This window comes from Elaeis guineensis, chromosome 7 (genome assembly GCF_000442705.2).
Source record: "Elaeis guineensis isolate ETL-2024a chromosome 7, EG11, whole genome shotgun sequence".
NCBI classification, from domain to species: Eukaryota; Viridiplantae; Streptophyta; class Magnoliopsida; order Arecales; family Arecaceae; genus Elaeis; species Elaeis guineensis.
In genome coordinates this window covers 9,320,451-9,340,788 of record NC_025999.2, presented here as the reverse complement: position 1 = coordinate 9,340,788, position 20,338 = coordinate 9,320,451, and the positions used below count along the sequence as shown (strand labels likewise).

The following is a 20,338-nucleotide window of genomic DNA, read 5'->3' as shown; positions in this document are numbered from 1 at the left end:
GCTTAATCAAACCAGACCCGTTAGGCCATTTCCAAACCAAACCGGAGGTCATGATTAGATCTGGCCGAACCATCACGACAGCGTCCGCCGCATGGCGAACCTACAACCAAGGGCCAGAAATCACCTTTCCTCGACAGATGACGAAATGTAGCCGTCGATTTCTCGCAGCACTGGCGGTGGGGGCGGTATATATGTACGCATCCAGGGACCTAACGAATCGATACGAAGGAAAAAACGAAGACCTCCATGTTTCTTTGCCCCAGAATTCGCTGAGGGCGAGCGCTCGAGAGATCTTCGAGGTCCGATCAAAGAATTTCTAGGGTTTCTTCTGTGGTCTTAAGGTTTCCATCTCTTGGAAATCGAACCCCGGATTTGGATCTGGAGGTATTTCTCCCCGCGCTTTCCTTCCTTTTGTCAGATTTCTATTTTATTTCTTAGCTTTGGATCTACGAGTTCGACTGGGGTAGGTTTCCGACCAGGAGAGTCTAGTTTCCCTCGACATTACGATTTCTAGGGTTAGGGTTTCTTTGTTTTGTTGACTTTTTTGGAGGCTAGGGTTAGGATTTCCTGTTAGTTTTGGTGGGTCGCTGTTTCGAGGTCTGCAGTGTTCCAAAGTTGATTCGGAGCTGTTGAATGCTTCCAAATTTGGGGTTTTATTGAGAAGATTTTGTGAGGTTGGGATTGTCTGGCCCTTTGATTAAATTTTACGGTATCCAGGTTGAAGGATTAGGTTTTTCTTGGGGTTCGGTTCAGCTTCTTTTGTCTAAAACGAAAAAAAAAGTAAAAAAATCTAGATATATTGCTTAAAATTCTATTTGAAGAAGGGAACAAGGTGTTATTTTTCGCTTTTTATAGCTCCAAACACAATATTTAGGTTGTAAATTATTGAATCTGCAATAAAAAAAAAAAAGGGTATCTTTTAGGGATTTTGCGCTACAATTTGCTGTAAGGGAGACTGCTCTAAAAGGTTACCCGGTCCCGGGTTTCTGTCTTTTATGGCCCTGGAATGCCAGGAGGTAGGAGAGGCATCACCAAAGAATTCTTTCAGTAATCCGTGGGGCAAAGAGATCACTGGACCCAGCACCACAGACTATTTTCCTTCTGCCAGTTCAAAAACCAATTCCCATAAGAAATCCCAGAACAAATCTGTCATACCAAAAATTGTTTCAGCTTTCCCTTCGAAGAAAGCTGAAACAAAGTCTGGAAGCACAGGAAATGATAATGCGGGTCCTAATGGCGGCAATCGGTCTTTCACCGATCTTCCTTCTGCTTTGGTGTCCGAGATCCTCCGCCGTCTTGATGCCAAAGAGCTTGGAATCGTCTCCTGTGTCTCTACCCTTCTCCACAGCTTAGCATCGGATCATCATGGCTGGAAGGATTTCTATTGCAACAGATGGGGCCCGCCTCTGGGTCTGAATGCTTCTCCAGTGTCAGGCTCTCCGAACCAGAAGTCTTGGAAAGAACTCTTTGTGGAGAGGGAGTTCAGGAGCAAGGCATTCATGGGGCGTTTCAGCATTGATGCGCTCCATGGTCACACAGAGGCTGTTCGTGCCGTATTTCTTCTGCAGTCGGCAAAGCTCATATTCACTGGAGGGTATGATTCTGTGATTCGTATGTGGGACATGGAAGAAGGCTTGTCAGTTGCAGTGTCTCGTCCGCTTGGTTGTACCATCCGAGCTATTGCAGCTGATTCTGAGCTTTTGGTAGCTGGCGGAACAGATGCTTTTCTCCAGTGCTGGAGGGCAATTGAAGGGAATCCCCATGTGTTTGACATCACAGGTTCTACCATGAACCAGAATTATGACTTCCGTCTTTGGGGGCATGAAGGTCCTATTACTTGCCTTGCGTTGGATTCCTCCAGAATTTACAGTGGCTCATGGGACATGAGCGTTCGTGTATGGGACCGGGCTCAATTGAAGTGCTTGAGGACCTTGAGGCATGGAGACTGGGTGTGGGCTCTTGCTCCTCGTGGCGGCACAATTGCTAGCACGGCTGGTAAAGATGTCTATGTTTGGGACATTGAGCGTGGAGACCCAATAAGCGTAATCAGTAATGCTCATGTGGGCAATGCACATTCTTTAACCCGCAGCCACTTGGGGGATCTTTTGTTTACAGGTGGGGAAGATGGTGTCATTCACATGTTTGAGATTGCTGAAAACTGTGATGATGAAGACATCAGGCCGGCTGCTACTTGGATTCCCCATAATGGTCCGGTACATTCTCTTGCTTTCGAGTTTCCTTGGCTTGTGTCCTCTTCAAGTGATGGTAGACTTGCCCTGATTGATGTGAGGAAACTGTTAAAGTCAAGCCAATGTTCCTTATCAAGGCAAGGCTTCAGGGTTAAGCAGTCTTCTCCAGATGTGGTGGAACCTCCACAGAGAATGCTGCATGGATTTGGGTGCAATCTATTCTCTGTGGATATTGGTGCTGATAGGATCATATGTGGTGGTGAGGAAGGTGTGGTTAGGGTCTGGAACTTCTCACAGGCACTGGAGATTGAGAAAAGGGTTCAAGCTCTGCGAAGCATCAGGCAGGAGAACCGGATGAGGCGGCGCAAGGCTCAGATTGAAATGACTGGCAACCCTGGGCGAACTGACCAGTGTTCGGTTGCAGCTAAGAGGAATCAATTGAATGGGGACCGGAATGGTGTTTGGCATAGTAAGCGTGGTGTGAGCGGGAAGCTCAAGGCCTAGAGATAGGGATTTCAATCACACACTTGAATTTCTAAACACTCATTTATCTGAAAGTTGTAGAATGATACAAGTCTTTCAGTTTCAGCTTAGTACGTAGCTTTCTTTAACTTGAATTTCTTCATTCTAGTTTGCTGTTGTATTCTGATGCTGCCTTTACTTAATACAGATCATTAATAGCCCTTTCTTTTGGTCACAAGCTTTGCTTGTTGTATTCTCCTGACCGTCTGAGAAATCCTCTTAATGATCTACACGTAGTGCAAGTTGTTGGTGAACTGGGTTTTGTTTGTCAGAGATTACCTTCTGTTGTGAGATTTGGTTTTTGGCATACTTTCATCAGTTTCGGAATGGTTTGAAGGTTGTGGTGTTGGGCGTCAGTCTTTGGTTCATGACCGCTGCCACAAACCGGCAACGAGGTCATTTCGGTTTCTGGACTGGTGGGCTTTGTTACAGCATGGATCTCTACCCGAAACCTGTGCCTTTCCACCATAGAGTTCTGGCCACCGAGAACATGCAGTTCATTGGTGATCTTGGGTCTGTACCGGTCGGACTCTTCGGCTTTGTCATGACTGAGTGGTTTTTGGAGCCAGATTTGATGGTTCTGCTGCAGGATACACAGCCTTCAGAGGATTCAAGAAGGTGGCCTCTGGTTGGCTACCCTCGATTTCCTTGGCTATATTAGGAATGAATTCTGCATTCCCGGTAATCTTGGCTGGTGTTATGTAAGCACCTAATAGTGCCTCATTATTGTTAGATTTTCTTCCACTCACTGCTATGCCTCTCAGTCTCTTGATTCAACTTCTCAGGCTTCAGATGCCTGTCTTTAATGATGTTTTAAGCGACTGGCATATAATTTGTGGATTTTAAGATTTTGGCCTTGGATGGCCTAAAATTGTTGACAGGGTGAATAAATATCCAAGGTCGGCAATCGCATACAATCCTACTAGTTTGAGCTCTGAAAAACAGAAGATTGGATTCTTTTACATATTAAAAAACACAAAGATGTGGCATTTGAGCTTTCTTGAATCTTTGATCTAATGATTATGGCAGTGGCATTTGAGAATGTTTGGGAAATGGGAAGCAATGATTTCTTTGTCCTTTGGTATCAGATCGCAGCTCAATGTCACAAGAATACAAGGACACAACCCAATGTAGGGTACGGTAGCCTCCATGTAGAGAGAATAGTTCCAAGCAAGAACAGGTATAGATCCATAAAATAAAATGCTGTATTCGTGCATTGAAGAGATTCACTGTATATCTTGCAGTCTATTTTGGCAGAGTTTCTCATGATTAATCATTTTTAGGCATGCTCCTACATCAATTTGAACCTGGACAAGATTTTGGCAATAACGATGCACTACAGTAGGGTGGTAGCTCAACCAGTTTATTAGTTTGCCAGATGGCTCTTGATAACCAACTAGATTTTCAAAATGTATATGATTCCTCCTGTAGGCTTGAAACAACCACATCGGTCAGTTTCCAACTGGTTGCTGTTTGGGATTTATACTTTGTTCAATTGAACTATATAGGGAGATCTTTTTCTGGGTGTCGCTGCTTGGGGTGTCAAAACCACACCCGGGGTTTTGAATCCTCAGTCTGTGGACGGATCCACACTGAGGAATTTCTTCATTATATTTTTCTTCTTTTTTTTTCATTGACTCATTGAAGCTATGTTAGAGAAAGAGTAGGGGGAGGCATTTGGATTTGATCATCTTTGCTATTCTGTAAAGGGAATGGCATGGGATGGTGATATAAGCCAGTTACTGCCAATTACTGCCAAGGAAGAACAAAATAAGGCTTATTGTGATTTGCTACTTCACAGAATGGCATGGGATGGTGATATAAGCCAGTTACTGCCAAGGAAGAACAAAAGAAGGGGAAGATGGGTGAAACAAAAGAAGGGGAAGATGTGTGAAAGTTGTGTAGTCGAGTTAGTTTTATAGCTGGCGGTAATACTCCCTAGTTTGGTGGTCTTGCTGCAAAGTAGTGAAGGTTGTAGAGGATGACTCATCCATTTAAGTCCATCTTGGTCCCTCCCTGGCTGCCAATTCGTAGGATTTGGTTTTACCCTAGAACATTCAAACCTGATCATGGAAATTAGTTTCTGTGTTCAACCTGCTCATAGCCTTTGAATTGACAATAATAAAATCATGAATAAGAGCACAGATATCTGGTTCAAGAGCATAATGAGAATGCAACTCAATTAGCTCTTTTTCAGCTTATTTGTATTAATTGTTATTGACTTAGTGTAATACAAATTTCTTCGAGATACTTATCAGCTTTGTCATTGACTTAGTGTAACACAAATCTCTTGGAAATGCTAGAAGGTTTATTAGTGACTCAGTGTAACACAAATCTCTTGGAGTGATGGGAGATTTTATCGATAAAGATAACTGGCAACACTTCCCATTCTTTTTTTAGATCTCAATTTTAGAACTTAACAAGAGAAGTAATTGTTAGTGGATAAAGATAACTGGCAATACTTCCAGTTTTTTTTTTTTTAGATCTCAATTTTAGAACTTAACAAGAAGTAATTATTTGTTCAAAAATATGTAAGATAATTTGTGCTAACTGAATGGGCAACAAAAATTATGCTAGATCAAGATCTTAAATCATCGGATCCAACTATCTATAAAAGGCATATATCCAACTATCTATAAAAGGCATATATCCAACTATCTATAAAAGGCATATAGCTGAACCTCTCTCTTTACGATGCCGCATGGGAAGGAGTTTGCACCCGTTTGGAGCTTGGAGTTTGCACCCGTTTGGAGCCTATGATGTTAACAACTTTTAGGTAAGATCCTGAAGATGGAGGTTTGGCTGTTATAGATCATTGGATCTGATGATTTAAGATCTTGATTTGGTGTAATTTTTGTCATCCATTTAGTTAACTCACATTACCTTACATATTTTTCCACTAATAATTACTTCTCTTATTAAATTGAGGTCTAAAATAAGAATGGGCAGCGTCGCCAGTTATCTTTACCAATAAAAATCTTCTAGTATCTCCAAAAGATTTGTGTTACACTAACTCAGCATCTCCAAGAGATTTGTGTGACACTAAGTCTCCAAAAGATTCTTGGATTTGTGTTACACTAAGTTGATAACAATTACTACAATAAAACAATAAATTAGGTGAAAGAAAATGCAACTGAATTGACATAAAAGAGGGGCTTACCAACATACGCCCACCCACACCATTAGATGCATGTTCGCGCACACAACATCGAATTCAGAGCATCATAATGATCTCATCCATCTACTTGATCAAGAGGATGGGGATTTAATTTTGGTTAGTCAGCTTTGAGAGGTGGAATGTGCCCCTCCCTTGTACCATTTTGACTGCTGGACATTCCTGCAAAGAAGAATGAAGAAAAACAGCATAAGGCCAGAGCAGAAGTTAAGAATATATCGAGACCTTCATAGGGAGGGATGGAGAGGACTATAACTGAAGGTTTTTAATAGACTTAAATTCATAGTAGAAAATATGTAACCATGAATCATGCAATGTTAATTGAATTGAGGATTGGAGAATGGAGGCCCGAGGCTCATCACTAGTCCTTAGGACAGATGACCTGAATGGAAATAGATGCCACCACCATGGAATATATATGACTCGATTTTGTTAGAGTTACTTGGAAATTATGGTTTAGCCAGTACCAACCTAATGTTAATTCCTCTTTATAAATTCCCGGCTTAAAATGGCAAGAGAAGGATCTGTTATTAAACTGATTATAAAGCTTCTCTACCATTTTTATTATGCTAAACAAAATAAAAGAAAAGGGAAAAGAAAAAGAAAAAGAAATTGGCCAATAAGAATAGACAGATTTGGATCAGCCATTTGTTCATTCTGTTCATATGCATATAATTAGTGGATCACGAGTTTCGAGTTTTGGCACAGACAATTTATTACTAGTTTCATGATATTCATGTGATGAAGAGCTGGACACATTTTCATAAATGATACTTTGAAAATGAATATTAACCAAACACTCCGAAAGCTGAATATGAACATTGATCAAAAAAAATCTGACAAGGAGAAAATGAACACAAACCAATTGAAAAATCTAATGGCCTTCAAGTATCAACACTGCATTATGATATAATAAAGATAACACAAGCACTTTTTCATTTTCCCCTTTTTGCATGATTAGTAATACTGATTTTTGATAAAAAAAGTCTCAAAAAAAAAGAAGCATAAGAGCATATAAATAAATACCTCAAAGCCAACCCATGCAATGAAGAGAAGCATAGGCACAGCCAGTGAATTGGTAAATCTACTGTAAAGCTCAAGTTTGGCCATGCTTCTCCCTAACTAAAACAACATATAAAGAGAACCAGCCCAATGACAAACCAAAAATGATAAATAAAAAAATCTCAAATAGGTATAAATACGAGGTATATCCCCTTGTATAGGATCATCAAGAACATAGGGTAAAAGCTAGATCCGTTCAACTTCTTTTTTTTGAGCAAAAGGAGACTACTGCATATAAACACCCTAGTCACGTAAATTTATTCAAAGAAAGAGTCTTATATGCAAGAAGCTATTTAATAAATTTATAGATAATTAAGAGAGCAAAACATATTATAAGTGTGTAGAAATTGCGAGGAACAACCAAGGAGTATTATACCTTTCGGACAATTCCAAAATAGTCAAACCCAACGAATTCCTCGGTAACTACAGGCAACCTATCAAAGATGAAGTGCCAGACAGAGTGCTCAAACTTCCACAGCAAAAAATAAAAGATTTCTCCCAGTTGAAGCTCTGGTTTCTAAAATAGTGCAGAAAAGATGAGATTCAGATGTCGGGAGATGGTATCAAACAAGTTCAGTATGGCTCACTGTCTGGTTTCATCATTATCTTAAAGTTAAAAGCCAAGCATGACAGGAACTTAAGGATAGCAAGATTCCAAAAAAGCCAACCATAAATCAGAGTATAAAATATACGAGGACATTTAGATCCAAAAGGAGCCAATATTCATCAGTGTCTCTTGAAAAGGGTAGATTTAAACTGAGTGATTAGCACTAAGAGGCCAGTAATAAAGATAACCCAATCATGATGTAGATTCAGAATTTTAGTGCCCACATACTCTAAAGAAGCTGATTGATTAAGAAAAATGAGAGCATTATGCTCATGTTAGGATGAAAATTATTTTTCCACCAAGTAGAAAAGAGCTCTATTAAACTGTTGGAAGGTAGATCGGTTGAGAAAGAAGCCATAAAAAGATTCCAAATGTAAGTTATATAATAACAAGAAATAAAAAGATGATCAACAGTTTCTGGGGTCTGCTCATAAAGAGCACAGCCGCCGAAGTCTTTACCAATCTTCCATTGCAAATTAGCTCGAGTATCAAGCTTATGTAATAAACTCAGCTAGAGAAAACTTTTAATTTTTGTTGGAATATAGGAGTTCCAAATCACCTTAGCGAGAGGCCAAGTAATTCTTCTTTGAAATAAGGAAGTTATATAAGGAGGAGGTAGTGAAACAACCAAGGAGCTTAGGCAACCAAGAAACTTAATCAAGATTAGCGGGAGTCATACCTTTCAATAAAGAAAGTAAGAAGATCTTTTGTTGTGACCCTCCAATGAAAGCCTAGCAAACCCGAGATTCCAAGTTGAAGAAGAATAGTCAAAGCAATCAGCAACACAACAAAGTTTGGATTTGTGGGCCCTATACAAATTCGGTAGGAGACATATAAGAGTGGAGTTACATAACCAAGAATCAAACCAGAAGGAGATATTCCCCCCATGTCTAAGATGAAATTTACATCTATTCCATATAGGGGGGAAGGAGGCTACAAGAAAAGAGTTTAAATTTCTTAAAGTAGAAAGAGGTCATAGTCTTTCTCCATTCCCCCAAGCCCACGATAAAGGTCAGCATTCTTAACCAAGGTAATGAGCTTAGATAAGATAGAAGAGGTAAGCAAAGAGAGGATCTCTTTATTAGAAACCACTTCTACAAAGAAACCAATCTCTTACATTTTCATTGGCACAAACCATTGTCTTGAAAGAACAAAGAATATTGCAAATCCATTTGCACCATTTAGATAGAAAACCTCTAACCTCAAGAAGCTTTAGAAAATAATCAATGTTCACTTTATCAAAAGTTTTAGCAAAATTTAATTTGTAAATTGCATTAAGAGTATTATCAATTTTTGAGTGATGAAAGATTTCACTTGCACAAAAGGATGTTGTCAAGAATAGATCTCTCTTTTATGTAGGCAGTTGGAACTAGGTCAATTAGGGAGCTCAAAAGTGGCTGAAGATGATTTGCAAGAAGTTTTGAAATACTTTTAATGCAAGAATGAATAAGATTGATTGGCCTAAAATCTCTAGGGATCACTATGGCCTCTTTTTTAGGGATGAGATAGAGATAAGCATATTTTAGTCTGTAAAGATCTAGATTTGAGTCATGTAGCTATTAGAATAGAGCAATCAGGTCTGGAGTGATAAGAACCCAATATTTTTGATAAAAAAATCATTGAAAAGCCATCAGATCTCAAATTTTTGTCCACTTTGAAGCTGAACACAGCAACACAGATTTCTTCTAAAGTAAAGGGAGCTTCAAAGTCTCTCAGCTCATTGATAGGGGCAGGGTACAGGGAGCTCGAGTTCAAATCAATGGGGCTTTGGATTGCTTAGCAAAGATTTCTTTGAAGTAAGAAGTAAGATTATCTTACATTTGTATGTGATCAATAAAATGTTGGCCCTTCCAAGTAAGATGAAAAATCTGGTTCATCTTTTTATGAAAGTTGATAATTTTGTGAAAAAAAGTGGTAATACGATCTCTTTCTTAAGCCACTACACTTTAGCTCATTATTTCTAATAGATTTTCTTACCTTTATAAATAGAATGGAGCTCTTCCTCCAAGATGCTCTATATTCTATCTTAGAGGGAGAAAGCGGGCCTTTTTTCTCTTTATAGTCAAGACTTTAAATTTTCTCTAACAAGAAGGCATTTTGTGAGCTGAAGACTTAGAGTGATCAACAATCCAGACCATAAGAGCAGGTCTAATTTGCTGTAGTTTCAGTATAAAATTTTTAGCAACATTAAAAGAAAGAGATTCGCTCCAACTCGAAGCAATAATGGCATGAATTGAGTCATTGAGAGCCAGTTGCTGTCGAATCTAAAAAATTAATTTATATTCCAATTAGAAGAGAAAATAAATTGAATGGGGTATGATCAGAACATGAGTTCAGAAGAGCTTATTGGATAGAGTTAGGGAAGAGATAGTCTCAGTCATCCAAAATAAAGAATCGATCCAATTTAGCAAAAATTTGATCTTTGTGGTTATTGGATTAGGTGAAGTCTTGCCCCTTCAGTAGTAAGTCTATGTGATCCAAGTCATGAACAGGCAAGAAAAGCGAAGAGTTATCTTGTGAGGTAGGGTATTGCCAGTTCTTTCAAAAATTTTCAGGATAGCATTAAAATCACCACTCAGTATCTAAGGGCCCATGAATCTATATCTCACACCCCTCAACTCCTCCTAGAAGTCAAATTATTGTCATGATCAGAAGGCCCATAAATTATAGAAAAATTTCAAGGAACCCCAAGAAAATCATCCTCCTAGAATATAGTGATGGAATAAGTAAGAATCTCATTTAGAATAGGAGTGAATCAACTAGAGTCTCAGCCAAGTAAAATTTCTCCACTAGTTCTCTTAACATCAAGACCAAGCTAGGAGTCGATTCAGCTACCTAAAAGAGATCTAAGGGTCGAAACATTCATAGAATCAAGCTTGAACTCTTGAAGTCCAATCGCACAGCACCCTGAAAAAACAACAAACTCTTTTAATGATGAATCTCTTAGAAGGATCACTAGCACCATAAATATTTCAAAAGAGGATCAATGTTAAAGAAAGAAATAAAAGCTCTTTGACCAAAGAGAAAAGCCAACAACCATAATAAATAAAAAGAAGATAAATCTAGAAATGAAGAGAAAAAAATAGACTAGACACCAGAGATAACCAAAAGAGATATATCATTGAGAGACTTCAGCAGCGCAACTTTCCTTCATATAGAGGAGTAGATCCAGAAAGTTTGGGGCATCATCATCTGAGATAAAAAGACATAAAGTCTTTCCCCATTGAAGAATTTGCTCAATGAGGAGACCATGGAGTATAAGAGGGTCTTTTAGATGGTTCAACAAATGAGCATAGCAATTGGATGACTCGAACTCAGTAGATGTTAAGGCTTTCTATTTTCTCAAAGAGAGAAATTTGGCAGTAGCAAAACAAATGGCTTGTTGAGCTTTTGCCCTTGATGATCTTCTTAAACTATCATTCTAAGAAGGATGAGCTTCAGCTAAACAATCAGCAGCATCATCAACTACATATGGAGTAATAGGAGGGGCAGTAGGAAATCCATCATCTTCTATAAGAGGAGGCGATGATGCTGTCGGTGTATGAGGCACCACCACTAGCACCATCTCAGTTGGTGCCAAGCAATTTAGCAGCATAACCGACATCATGATAGGATTTTGAGAAGAAAATAAATGATCTAGCTTCAAGACGGTTGAGTCAGATCCAAGAAGAATCACAGATAATGCCTGATGGGATGTAGAGCGATAATTAGTCTCAGGATAGTACAAGATTAGATCCAGCATCACATCCAAGATTCGAAAACTTAGATCTATAATCAATGTATCAGAAAGAGAATCCTTTAGGTTCTCCTCTTGAGGGCTAATATCAGATGACAGAAGGTGAGAGGCCGTAGGGAGGACTAAAGTGGGTTCTATCAAAAGGAGATCAAATCCATCAGGTAATTCAATGCATGGTGTTGAGAGAATGCTAATTTTGAGTTGGCAAGCTCTATGAAATAGAGTTGTGAATCAATAATTTCTAACATGGTGTAACAGCATTAGAACCTTGAGGTGGGTCCGAAAAGCTCATCGAAACTAATGAGCCTTTACCGACAACTAGGACATCAGAGCACCCTGATCTGGGGGATACGCCTGATGAGATCCAAGCATCATCTAATTAGAGAGAAGGATCGATAGGATAATAGGAGTAATGCTCAAACTTGATAATATTGATTTGGGCTTGGTACTTGAATCCTCCATAATTGATGTCAATAGAATATGGGACGAAGCTGGCATCAACAGATGAGATTGAGAGTGCGATATTCTTTTGATTTGACAAATCTGAAGGTCTGTGGCAAAATTGCTCAAAGATGCCGAAGTTGGAGATGATCTTCATGATAGAGAGTGTGTTTTTATAGAAATACAGAAGATCAAAAAGATAGATCCAAAATCGATAGCTCAGACATTGTTCAATACCATCTTCTTTAACCAACTAAAGAGAGATAGATAAAAAAAATGATAAAAATAGTACATGCCTCCAAGTGAGGCCTTCATTACAACAGAATGGTTGAAAAAGAAGATTCGAAAATAATTGAGATCAAGTTTTAGACTTCCAACTATGAATGAGGAAGAGCTAGTGAAGTGATGTAGAAAGCTAAGTAGTAGAGATTGATGAGCCATTAGAAGTGAAAGCCTGTACAATCCTCAAATTTTTGGTTTCAAAAAGATGAGATTTGATCTAATCATTCAAAGGAAATGAACATAGAGTTTGAAGAGGGTCTAAACATACCGCTTTGATAAGAAAAGAAATAGAGAATAGGACCCTTACAAGTATGGGTGGAGTGCCTGATTCCTCTGTATCGAAGGCAAACAAGACTATTCTTATAGTTTCTTTTAAAATGCCCTATTTCCTCATGATGAAAATATGATCCTTTTTTGAAAGATTTGAGGAGAGAATTCTAAGGACAAGCAGCTTTATGATGCATTGAAGACTTTGAAGGAGCATCTTTATGATGCATAGTACAGATAGAAGGTGAGCCTTTATGAGCCTCGAGAGAAGGAGGCTTGCTGAAGATTTTCTCAAATTGAAGGGAGAGTAGGGGGCAAGGACTCTGTACCCCAAGAAAATTATATTAGCATCCATGAGCAGTACACTGGGCAACGAATGGTCATAAGCTTCTATCTATTTTGAGGAGAAGGCAAGAAGAGGTTTCCATCTCCATCCTCCCTTTCCAAAGATTTCTATCCTCCCCTTATGTTGTCAAAAAAAAAATTTTATTGCATTCAAAATGAATTGTATACCTTCAACTTCTCATAGATGTAGAATACAAAATGAAGTAAGTGTGTCTGTTAAATTAGCATCATAATGTCAACGTCCATACATTTTAACTACTAAGTAATCAAAACTAGTTACTTGATAATTCCATACATCTACAATGTTAATTAGTTATCTTTTGCTGTATTTATAAATTATATTTGTATTGATAAATTAATATATAAAGAATTGCTATTTAATACTTAAGTTATACAACAAAATCAAGTCAAATAAGCTCTATAATAGGATGGTGTAGATTAGTTTTAAATTTTTATAGTAAAGATGTTTCAAAATATATAATTTAAAGCGATCCTAGTTTCTTAAGTATCATATATTCCATTTTCAGTCAATCTCAATCTGTACTTTACAAATGATATACAAGTCAATGTTTGATTTGAACATAGACCAAAACTATAGTATAATTGATAAGTTAAATCATGAACTAGTATTGAGGGCACAATACCCAATAGAATGAAGAAAAAAAAAGAGAACATATCATCACCAAGATGATTTAACCATAACAAAGGTTCTTCACACCATAAACTAAAGAAAATTACCTTTTTATATTTTTTTAAAGTTTTTGATAGTGATGGAAAAATCCGAAGAATGAAGCATGTATTCAAAATAGGCACTTGAAGCAAAAAAATGTATCATTTTTAAGAAAAGTGGCTTTAGAGGTGATCCTACCCAATGGTAGCAACACAATACTTCTACCCATTAAAACCACTAATAAAAGAAGTCAAGATAATTTTATGAAGGTAAGAGTTACTACCTATGGAGTAATGCTCATTAGTTTGTCTGGATCTAGTAGAATTAAATTTTTTATAGTAAAAATATTAGAAAGTCATTCCACACATTCCTTAATATGGTACTAATACTAGAAAATCATTCCACACGTTCTTTAATATGGTACTAATGTCTTTCCAAAATCTCATGAATAGGAGAAACTAGATGACACCAAGGACAAGATATGCCAATGAGATTAAACAATAAATGTCATAGTAAGTGCCATCTAAATAACCTTTGGAATTTTTTCAAACACTAATTGTATCCTTAAGTTGGGATCATAAATGTAAGATAAAGATAATATACTTTAATGCTATTTTGAGCATGGTTAGTTACCATATCTTCTACTCGATGCATATTTTGTATCGCAAAAGACTAATACATTTTTGGATAGATGATGCATTGCTCATCTTAGAGATAGATTGCTATTGTCTATCATGTTGGCATACCAAACATAGCTATCATACTAAATATGGAGGGTTGAGAGATGGACGACAACCATTCATCTCCATGCACCAATTTTGCTATGTAAAATAAATACCTTAAAGGATTTGAACTCAACCACCAATGTAGCTTAGCTTCATATCATCAACACTAAAATATTCTTACTAAATGATAGGATCTCCATCTCTTTTAGAGAAATTATTGTATGCACTCTATGTATGGCTATATTAGAAAGAAGTACTTCTTATGAATTTGGTTTAAATATGAAATAATTTCATATTTTTTAACCTAGTTTAGATTTGATCTAAGTTGAAAAAATAACAGAGATGAGTATAGATCGAGTTGAGGAAGGTAACAAGAAGTGAGGAAGAAGGGAGGATGAAGCATTAGGGTTATAACAAGGTAACATCTAAAAGAGAAAGAAGGAAAGATGGAAGAGTACAAGATAGGCGAAGGAAAAGAAAGATGAATGAGTAATATCTAGAGATTTGATCAACATAGTCGAGGAGGTGGAGGGCAAGCTGCAGCATCTAAAGTTTCGAATCACGTTGATATAGTGGAGGATATCTTAGGATGAAATATGCCAAAGATACCAAATGATATGAATGTAGGATCAACTGCTTAAAATGTCAAAGAGAATGATTGAACTATAGGATTAAGGTTTCCATGCAAGCATGAGTACATGGTCATTTTGAAGGAAGGGGGAGATCCATTAGAAAAATTTTTGAACTTAAGGGATTATATGTAAAAAAAAATATATGCAACCAATTAGCATGAAACCCCCCCTAAGAAAAAAGACAAACCATCTTCATATAAACCAAAAAGTGCCAAAAAAAAAAAATCTCATAGCTTTTTATTTTTTTGTTCTCTCCCATATAAAATCTATATGGGTCTCTTTGTGCTTACATAACCTTTTTGTGAGACCAAAAATAGGAAGATAGGACCTAAGCTAGCTGATGCATCACCTACTCATGTGCGGACCAAGTTGACCCTCTTTTGGAATAACTAAAATCAGAAGCTTCCATTGAATGTCTTGGCTGTCCATTCCCTTCCCTCCATCCAAATCCTAACCCATCGTTCTCTCTATACTACCCATCCTCCATGGCAACCCATCCTTCTACACCACCATATTTTCCTCTATTTCTCCTCTAGATCTGCCACCTTCCTCCTTCTATGGCCTATGATCAGTATCACCTCCCTCTTTTTCGATCATCTAAATTCGACACCCTTCTCCTTTCGCACTATACTATCGGTATGGCCATTCTTCTCCTTCTCTATTCTATATTCGATGCTACCTCCCTCCTCTAGTCTTCTAGATCTAACACCACCCTCCTCATCTATGGTTGGTGCCACTTTCTCTTCTCCAATTGGAGCATCTCCTATGGTATTTCTGAAAGCCATCCATCTTGCTCAACCTCCCTCCAACATGGTGTAGCTCTAGAAATGGGATACTCCCACTATAGATGCCACTTTTTTTCATTTTTATCATCTCCTATATGTTGGAATGACCAAGTAACCTCTGCCCCTTATTGTCAGCTATTTCTCCTCTACCCCTTCTACCCCCTCAATTTTTTTTTTCTTTTTTTAAACCCTCTAAGACCATCTCCTTTCACTGCTCTCTCTTCTCTTTTTTTTTTTTTGAAAAAAAAAACTTTCATTCTTCTTTTTTTTTTTTACCTGAGAAAAAGAGAAAAAAATAAGAAAGATAAGCATATAAAATTTACTCTATATTTTTGAATAAAAAAATGAGTTTACAGTATTTTTTAAACTTTTTATGTCACCATTTTTTATTACTATTTGTTTCTATTTTTTTATCCGTGGATTATATATTTATTCAAATTTTGAGTGTTTAGCTACTTAAAAAAAAATTCAAGCATTCAAAAATCTTTTTTTTATTATCAAAAAGTTAAAAATTTCTATTAGATTACTCAAGTAGTTCACTATAATTTTATTTCTCAAAAAAAAGGCATGCATCTTACTGTGACATGATCCCATGGTATTTTTTATGATGGAATGTAAGAGAATAGAAGGAGAAGGGACGTATGAGTAGAATGTGTGATATGAAAAGCTATTGCCTCCGGCAACAACCCCCCCACATGGACTTATGAAAAAAGAGTGAGAAAAAAAAAGACAAGGAGATAGGAACCTACAAGTAATGGAGAGGATGTTGAAAATTATATGGATCATAAAATTTCTTCAGAGGATGTTAGATAGCCAAAGGTTATGGGCATTGGCAGCTTTGATAGTTCCCTATCAAAAGATAGAGCCACGGGGTAAGGCTAGGGTTTTGACCTCTATCTCTCATCTTCCTTACTGAGTATGGCTACTATCCTAGCAAAGGTATAGAGCTATGGTAAAGGTTCTAACTTATGCCCCCATTTTCTTAAATGGATATATGATACACATTCAGTGACCATATAAAATAAACTAAGGAAAAAACAATCACAGTTAGTTAACTATGATCGATGATAGATCGAGCTTTATCATTATTTTTATTATTTTAATATTTTTTGGAGTTCTGACTTTTGGCACCTGGATCTTCTATACTACCTATTATTTTTTTTCTTTTTTTTTTCACGAGCATGGTATCCAAATCTTTCATGCTATTTACTATTTTGCCTTTTTCTTTTACTGGCTTTGACCTTTACAATCAAAAATCTCATACTCTTTCTGTCAAATCTTTTACCAAACCAGTATCACCATACTACAGTACGTGATATCATAGGAAAAGAATATATATTACATTTTAACAACCAATGGACTCTTCTTTAATGTAAAGGTATAGAAACGTACCGTAGAGGATCCAAACTCAATCATGAATGTAGCTTAGCTTCATATCACCAGCACTAAAATATTCTCACTATTGATGCGAGCTTAATCTTTTTTGGAGAAATTATTGTATGCATGACTATGTTAGAAAGAAACACTTCTCATGTTTTATACTTAAATCTATCTCAAATTTGAAAGAATTCAATATTTTTTAGTCTTGTTTAAATCTGATCTAGGTTGGAAGAACAATAGCAAAGAGAAGTATAGATCTAGAGGAGGAAGGTAACAAGAAAGAGGGAACAAGGGAGGAAGAAGTCTTGGAGTTGCGGTATGGTAACCTCTAAAGGAGAAAAAAGGAAGGATGGAGTATGAGGTAGGTGAAGATCTAGGGTTTCAAAGAAAGGATAGAGGAGTAATATTACGAGATGTAATCAACATGGTAGAGGGGGAGGGAAAGATGTAGGATCCAGGTTTCAAAGCATGTTGACATCATGAAAGGGGATATCTCAGGACAAAGCATGCTAAAGATGCTGGATAGTAGAAATACAGGATTCTTCAGGGTATTTAAGGATCTAAGGGAATGAATTGATAATTTTTGATCTGAGAGAGAAGGAGATTAGGATTTGAGATCCGAGAGTCGGAATAAAGTAGAGACCTAAGATTGATTTGATTAGATCCTAATTGGTATTACATGTTCAAGTTGGGTCGTAGACTAGAGGATTCAAATTATAGCCAAAAATCAAATGGATTAGATGGTCATAATTTAGTAACCCCAAATCTAACCCAAAATATAGAACATGTCTAGTTTTAGATTCCAATCCAGGCCTATGGGTCCTTTAAAGTGGGTTGATTGGGTCTAAGCATTTTGAGTCCAATTGAATCATGGGTCGAGCCAACACACTTGCAGCCATAGTTGAAAGATAGATGACAATCATCCATCTTCAATGTTGGGTTCTGATGGCACAGTGAAAAGCTCAGGTGTTTAAAATTTTTCATTCAAACATCCAAGTGCACTAAAACCCTAAAACCTAGGAATCTTTGACAATAAAAATTAAAGCATAGATCTACAAGAAATATTAGGCAGCATACCTTTTGAATTTTGATTTGATGAAGAATTATTTCTATAAGGTATACAAGTGTCTACTCTCTAATAGTGATCCACATAAGAATCAATCCAAGGACAGCGCTCCCTCTTGAACCTTGCTTCAAGAGTTCTAGCCCCTAGAACTCGATTAGCCTTGCACTGGTCAGATTTTTTCAAGAACCTGACTTTACCCTCTCGAAGGCACTCTTATGGACTTCTAAATCTCTCTTTCAGAACTTTCTTCTCTCTTGTTAGGATCTCACTTAGGCTTTTCTTAAATATAGAAAGCCTTATCCTAAAACTAGGGAGAGGAAGGAAAGAAGAGAGGGACTTGTCTTGTTTAATCTGAAAACTTTTGAAATGGATTGGATTGATCTGAATGTCCAATGCTCGGGGCTTTAAATAGATGATAAAGGGGTGTGTGGAGAAGAGTCACAACTGTTCCTCATGTCCTCTGGTAGTTGCATGTCGTGAGAATGAGTTCCTTCAAATAGAAGGACTCTTCTCCAAGGGACGTGACTACTTCTTTCACCCTGCGTGTGCTGCCTTCAATAGGCATTTAGGCATCCTTCCACTTATTAAATAATTATTATATTTGCCACGTATATCACATTTGAATATAAATTCAAATGGTAGGGATATCATATATGGAACACCCCCTTCTACCTATGGCAGAAGGACTCTTCATGCGATGAGTCATGTGATTTCTTTCCTTTATGCGCATACTCCTTCATTCCAAAATTTCTTCACATCATAAAAAGTCTAGAAAAAATACATCTCAATTTTTGAGATGCATGCCAAAGAGTGAAGGGTGATATGGGCTGCCACACGGGTTTTAATCCCAAAGTAGAAAGACTCTTTTCTTTTCCTCACGTCAAAATGTACGCCCACTCTTTTCTTGCATGCCTAGAGTCCAACCAAGATTGGACTCTTAGTTATGGTGCCTTATGAGGCTATGTGGCATCTTCCAAAGGTGGCCACACCTGGATCTAAATCCAAATTAGCTTATGACTCAATTTGATTTGATTAAAAAGCAAGATTCGATCTGAATTCAAATCTGATTCTAGGAGCTAGGATTTTCACACATGCTAGCATGCTTACCGAAAGTCTGATTGGATCCAAAACTCCAATCATCTATATCAAATGGGTCTTTGATCAATTTCTTTCTATATATGATCCATTGGATTTCATATCTAGCTAGCGGTAGGTCTGGATACAAATTGATCTAAATCGATTAGAATCCTTCTAATCGATTAAGGTCCAAACTGTGCTGATCTGAGTTCAGTAATCAAAACTTTTTCTAATTGAAGATCGAATTAAACACTTTAATTCGATCAAACTTACAAGTCAAGATTGATATTTAACAATATATCATGACTATCTAGAAGATATAAAATTTGATGAAGATATCAAATATATTCTTGGCAAGTTATCATGTAATTCAATCTTTCGATCATTCCACATCCTGGATATATTTATGAGTATGAAATCATATCAAATTTAAACACATATTCATATTGATTCTCTATCAATCAGTGATGACTTTAATGATGAAGCATTAAAAATCTTTTCTAATCTTCATTCTACTTTAGCTAAAGACTTTCTAAGTCATCTAGAAATGAGAATGTATAGGATGACATCACCTCTTACTAGAAATGATTGATTTCTTGTTAACCAACTCATAACCTCTATATATACTCCATAATATCCAAAATATCTCGTATATGTCTTAGTGTCATGCCTGGGTATGAATCAAAATATGAATTTATGTGCACGAGATTCTATGATGATCTCAGATCTAAGGATCACTTACACAACTCCCACTTAGAGAACCATCTTTTGTCATGCAAGTAAGGCTCCATAAGATATTCTCTATCGGTGAGTCAATTCAGTAAATTCATTCCCTAATAGACACCCACATCCTTGTATTAGTATCTCACATAAGTGACTTATGAAATCGCCACCCTTTCTATCGAGCATACATAGGAAGTGCAAGTTTATCCAAAATATTAATTCCTGACTCAATATTTCTATGACCTGCAAGAATGTTTAAGATTAAAATTTTGAGATTTTAGATTTCACATATATGAATTCTTCATGGCCCTAAAATCATTGCTTTAATCTATGAGATTCATCATAATCTTAAACACAATAAGATGTAGCTATAATGATGCCTATAATGATGAATAAATACCTCATTTATTTTATAAATATCATTACATGAGTTGAAAGATTATAAAGAAAAGTCTCATCGCATCACTCATGCGATTGACTTATAGGGTACTATTCTTTCAATCTTTCATTTGCACTAAAGTTAATCACTTTTGTATCTCAATCCCTTACAATTGAGATGGCGATCAAATAGCTGTTGTGGTATGATCTTAGTGAATGAATCTACTATATTGTTCTTAGTATCAATTTGTTCTATTACAACATCTTATTTCTCGA

General features: G+C 36.9%; 1 protein-coding gene across 1 annotated transcript; it reads left to right on the top strand.

The window, feature by feature from the left end:
- The first annotated feature begins 205 nt into the window (after positions 1-205).
- Positions 206-2,965, top strand: LOC105049088 (F-box/WD-40 repeat-containing protein At5g21040). The gene has a single exon (XM_010928638.4). The coding sequence runs from the start codon at positions 996-998 to the stop codon at positions 2,691-2,693; it is 1,698 nt and encodes a 565-aa protein (XP_010926940.1). The 5' UTR covers positions 206-995; the 3' UTR covers positions 2,694-2,965.
- Positions 2,966-20,338: the final 17,373 nt, after the last annotated feature.

Excerpts from the sequence above, each read along its gene's own strand:
- LOC105049088 (XM_010928638.4), top strand. The coding sequence starts at position 996 with ATGGCCCTGGAATGCCAGGAGGTAGGAGAGGCATCACCAAAGAATTCT.